The sequence below is a fragment of the Condylostylus longicornis genome, unplaced genomic scaffold, assembly GCF_029603195.1.
Source record: "Condylostylus longicornis isolate FDR11 unplaced genomic scaffold, ASM2960319v2 ptg000136l, whole genome shotgun sequence".
In the NCBI taxonomy this organism is placed as follows: Eukaryota; Metazoa; Arthropoda; class Insecta; order Diptera; family Dolichopodidae; genus Condylostylus; species Condylostylus longicornis.
Window position 1 is genome coordinate 114232 of NW_026578104.1, and position 5866 is coordinate 120097.

The window sequence follows — 5866 nt, forward strand, 5'->3', positions numbered from 1 at the left end:
CTTCCCCTTCACCCCCTCCAAAGATGTTTTGGTCCATTTTTTTACAAAATGGTACTACATCCTTATGGGGGTAATGTTTGTATAATTTTGATGGCATATATATTGGAAATAAGGTTAATTCTATAAGTGTGAGTTATAACAAGAAAACAAAAAATTAATAATATCTACATATAGTTTTATAGCATGTACGATTACATACACATTTACTTATATACATACGTACTCTTTTTGCGATTTGCTACTAAGGTATAATCAATTATACTAAGGTACAATCGGAAAGTAATCGATACAGCATTGATATGCAATCATGTAAAAGACCTGTATGAAAATGTTTTAACAAAGTTTGGTGCCCAAAAATGCCAAAAATACGCATAGCAATCGTATGCAATACGTATTATCAAATATACGTTAGAATTGGTGTTAACTCATTGTACAGTCACGCGCTTTATTCGCATGTATTATAAACTTCAAATACATACGTGCATGAATTGTAGTTTATAATTATCAATAATTTATGGATTAAAGTGTTTATTGTGAAAGGTATTTTACGATTTTATGCGACATAATTCAAAGTGAAGTTTTAAAATAAATTACTCAAAAGGTATTAGATTTCAAAGGAACTAATTATTTGTTTAATTATGTATTTTTGGGTAATTATTTCTCAGAACTTTTTTATTTTAAGTTTTAAGTTTTATCTTATTATTTATCAGGAAAAAACATATCTACATATATTATGGGTGTGTTTTTGAAGAAATAAAGTAAACTTAAAATATCTCAGCCACAGAATGCAACACAATTTCAAAACTACAGGCATCATACTTGCAAGGCTTGCAATGCAAGCACACACGACTAGTTATATATATATAGTTACTTCTCAGGTGGTAAAAAGTACGGGTACTTCTAGAAGAGCTAGAGACATGAGACAAAAGGCATTAGGTAGAGTTTTGCCTCTAGGGTCCCAGAAAAATCTAACATTGGAACTTTTTAGCCCCGAAATAGCTCTATTTTAACATTTTCTGAAAAAAATTTTGTATAACGAAAGCGCCTTTTTCTTTTATACTTTATATTACTAGAAACGCAAACCAGCAAATGAAATAATACTTTTTATTATTAGAAACACAAACCGAGAACGAGAAATAAATAATATTCGAAAATACAATGATCTCACATATATTTTAATTTCGAAAAATCGAAATAAACTTAAATAAATGTCAGATTTTATAAAAGACATCAGATGTTTTGTGGCAACTGAATATTAATGCTTCATTTGTTACTGTTTTGAATATTATGTTTCGTCAGCAAGCTTTAAAAAAATATACATACACAATTTATGTACGTATGTATCTACCTAAAATTTTATTTTTATTGTTCGAGCGAAAACCTGTAGAATGCTAAATCCCAATCCATTCATATATACATACATACATATATTCATATATGCATACATATATATATTTTTACATACATAAATTATTATTTTGTTTTTGACTAAACCTTTTCTTTATTTGAAAAATTCAATCCCATATGTTTAACCACAGTTTAAAAAAAACAGGTATCCATTCATAATTATGTATGTTTGCATTTATAATATTATTTATAATTTTTCCAACAGCAAAATTTCAAAATTTTCGATTCTAATACATTCATATGTACATACGTTCATATGTTGGAACGAAAAATTTTAAAATCTTCAATTCTGATCCATTCATATATACATACACACATATATTCATATATGCATACATATATATATTTTTACATACAATAATTATTATTTTGTTTTTGACTAAACCTTTTCTTTATTTGAAAAATTCAATCCCATATGTTTACCCACAGTTTAAAAAAAACAGGTATCCATAAAATAAACAGGTATACACACATATATTCATATATTCATACATACATATATTTTTACATACATAAATTATTATTTTGTTTTTGACTAAACCTTTTCTTTATTTGAAAAATTTATTTTTATATGTTTACTCCCATGATTTAATAATTATGCGTTTAAAATTTATTTCTATATATTCTACAGTTTTGAATATTATTAAATTCATATAAAAAGCTTAAATAAATTACTCAAGAAGCTTTAAAAAAAAATATACATACATACATACATATTTATGTACTTAAAATTTTTGCGAATTTTTCCAAACTATTATAAGAATATTTTTTTGGAAATTTTCTTTAAACTTTTATATAACATTTATCTGTTATATATTAAAAAAAATAAAACACAAAATTTAAACAAAATAAAAAAAAAATTTTTAAAATAATCCAAAAAAAGAAAAATACAACATCCAGGCAAGCATTGATCCAATAACCTTCTGGCTATGAGACTACCACGCTAACCACTAGGCTACGCAGTACCTTGAATTTTCCCTTATAATTCTATATTTTATTCATATTTCGTATAACTCTTCAAAAACCATCATATTTTACATTAGATATATATAGCTACTTCTCAGGTGGTAAAAAGTACGGGTACTTCTAGAAGGGCTAGAGACATGGGACAAAGGGCATTAGATAGAGTTTTGCTTCTAGGGTCCCAGAAAAATCTGACATTGGAACTTTTTAGCCCCGAAATAGCTCTATTTTCAGATTTTCTGAAAAAATTTTTGTATAACAAAAGCACGTTTTTCTTTTATACTTTTTATAATTAGAAACACAAACCAAGAAATAAATGATACGTTTTACGTTATTTTTATTATTAGAAACACAAACCAAGAAATAAATAATATTTGAAAATGCAATGATCTCACATATATTTCAATTTCGAAAAATCGAAATAAACTGAAATAAATGTCAGATTTTATAAAAGACATTGGATGTTTTGTGGCAACTGAATATTAATACTTCATTTGTTATTGTTTTGAATATTATGTTTCGCCAGCAAGCTTTAAAAAAATATACATACATACACAATTTATGTACGTATGTATCTACCTAAAATTTTATTTTTATTGTTCGAGCGAAAACCTGTAAAAAATGCTAAATTCCAATCCATTCATATATACATACATACATATATTCATATATACATTCATACTCATATTTTTACATATATAAATTATTATTTTGTTTTTGACTAAACCTCTTCTTTATGTTTAAAATTCAATCCTATATGTTTACCCACAGTTTAAAAAAAACAGGTATCCATTCATAATTATGTATGTTTGCATTTATAATTTTATTTATAATTTTTCCCACAGCTAAATTTCAAAATTTTCGATTCTAATACATTAATAACCTCGTCAGAAGACGAGATACTAGCTTCCAGTCAGGAAGCAGGTGTATCGATTTGTGGTGATGAAACCAGTAAGGTAGCAAAATCACCAGAACAATCTACACAAAAAGCTAAAGGAACCAGCCATAGTTCTAAAAGCAAAAAATCAAAAGGACCCGCCTTCGTACTCAAGAAGAGATATTCGAAGGCCGTCTTCATTTTAGGCAAGATTGCCCAGAATGAAGCAGAAGGTAAAACTTCTGAAAAAGACGCGGAGGACAAAGTCAAATACCAGAAGGTAATTGACGAGTACAATGCGTATAAGAACACGAAGCCTCAAGAGACCACAAAAAGAGTAAGGTCTCAAGATGAAGATAGAAATGCTCAAGAGAGCAAAAGGTCGAAGGTCGTCAAGCCAAAGACAACCAGACCTTTAACATCAAGTGGAAATCGTGCACAGGGGAGAACGATGAGCGAGGTGGTCCGTGATCATCTTCAGTTTGGGGTGGTGGACAGAAAGTCTACCAACCTGAAGTTGTCCTCCGAGTTATGGTGCAAGGTCGAAGCAAAATTATCGGAGATGGTGGTTGAACATCTCCTAACGACCGATAGCAGCGAAGTCCTGAGCTTCGATTCATCTGAGGTAGTCAGGGGCTACAGGGTGATCAAATGCGAGGACCAGCTTTCCGGGGATTTTCTTAGTTCGTGTGTTGCTAAGATTAGCGATACATGGGATGGGTCCAAGATTGAGCTCATCCCAGCTAAGGAAATTCCTAGGAGACCCCGGGCTCGTATTTGGATCCCTAAGATGAATATTGCGGGGGACAAGTTGTTAAAGGTCTTAAAAATTGCCAATCCTGAGGTGCCGATGGATGATTGGCAAATTATCAAGAAAGAGGAGCCTCAGAAAAACAGTGAGTCATTCCTACTTCTCATTAATGAGGAGAGTCTACAGGCGTTGGACAGGAGGGACAACAGACTGCGGTTTGGCATACGGCATGCCAAACTCAAAATATTTCGATGTGCGGACCCAGAAGGGGACGCCATAGAAGAAGCGAGCCAGCTCTTTGAACAGATGGAGGTGGCTGATAAGAGCAAGAGCGATGAGGGTAATCCAAATTAATCTCAAGCATTCGAGATTAGCCTCGGATAACCTATTGGTCTTCCTAGAAGAGGAAGACATCGACATCGCTCTAATTCAGGAGCCTTGGGTGAACGGTAACAGGATAAAGGGACTGGGCACCCAGAAATACAACCTATTCTACAAGATTGTAGATCCAGCTGAAGGTAAGATCAGAACTTGTGTCTTAAGTAAAAAACATGTAAAAGCCTTTCTTTGCTCTAATTTCAGTACCGCAGACATGACGGTGGTGAGGATTGAAGGAAACGGCGGGAACCTATTAATGAGCTCAGTCTACATGGCTCATGATAGGCCTGCTCCACCTCCGGAAGTTCAAAACCTAGCAGAGGTTGGCGCAGCCGAAGGAGCAAGTCTGCTTATGGGTTGCGACGCCAATGCCAGACATACCCTCTGGGGCAGCACAGAGATCAACGAACGAGGTGAGTGTTTATTTAATTTTGTCTTAGATAGTAGTCTAGAGATAGCAAATAGAGGCAACACCCCTACCTTCACTTTTCCTAGCACAGACAGGTTTGCTGGCTGGGAAGATGTGATAGATATAACACTTAAAACTAACAACTGTATAATCGAGGACTGAAGAGTATCTAGCAAAAGGTCGTATTCTGACCATGCCTGGATAATCTTCACAGTGGGATTCGAAGTTGGGAATCCCAAACCTTTTAGGAACCCTAAAAGAACAGATTGGGTTAAATTCAGAGCCATCGTGCGGGCCAAGTTCATGGTCATGCCCGATATTAACAACTATATTAACGAAGTCGAAGAACTTGATGCGCAAATCAGTAGATTTGAGAAAGTCATGGGCGTGGCTTTCAGAGCATCCTGTCCTTTGAAATATTCAAAAAACAAGTATCCCCCGTGGTGGAACGAAGACTTGAGTAATCTCCGGAAGATTACCAGGGATGTCTTCAATATCTGCTACAAGAATGGGTTCTGGCAACCTTATAAGGAGTGCCTGAGAGAGTATAAGAGGGCTATCCGTTCCGCAAAAAGCCAGGGTTGGAGGGATTTTTGTGGAACTGTAGAATGTACCAGGGATTCTGCCAGATTGGGCAGAGTGCTTTCCAAGGACCATACCAGTCCTTCTTTTCTGAAGGATGGGGGTGGGACATGGACAAAAACGTCTATGGAAACTCTCAATTTACTCTATGGAAACTCTTGGATACGTGCCCAAGTCGTGGAGACGTGTAAAAGTTGTTTTAATTCCCAAACCGGGAAGAAGGGGCCATGAGGGCGCCAAAGATTTTCGACCAATTAGTTTGACTTCCTTCGTTCTAAAAGCGCTGGAGCGCGTTCTGGAGCTAGGGCTCAGGAACAGAATGAAGGAAGTTCGACTTTCGCCTTCCGAGCATGCATATTGCGGGGGAAGGTCCACAGACACCCCACTACACGAGGTAGCGAGGACTATCGAACAATCTATCCATTATAAGCAATACACGTTGGCGGCCTTTCTAGACGTGAAAGGTGCTTTCAACAATATTGGTTCGTGGGCCATAGAA

General features: G+C 34.5%; 1 protein-coding gene across 1 annotated transcript; it reads left to right on the plus strand.

The window, feature by feature from the left end:
- The first annotated feature begins 917 nt into the window (after positions 1 to 917).
- Positions 918 to 4352, plus strand: LOC129615537 (uncharacterized). The gene is made up of 2 exons (XM_055530773.1): positions 918 to 936; positions 3262 to 4352. The coding sequence occupies exons 1-2, from the start codon at positions 918 to 920 to the stop codon at positions 4350 to 4352; spliced, it is 1110 nt and encodes a 369-aa protein (XP_055386748.1).
- The last annotated feature ends 1514 nt before the right edge of the window (positions 4353 to 5866 follow it).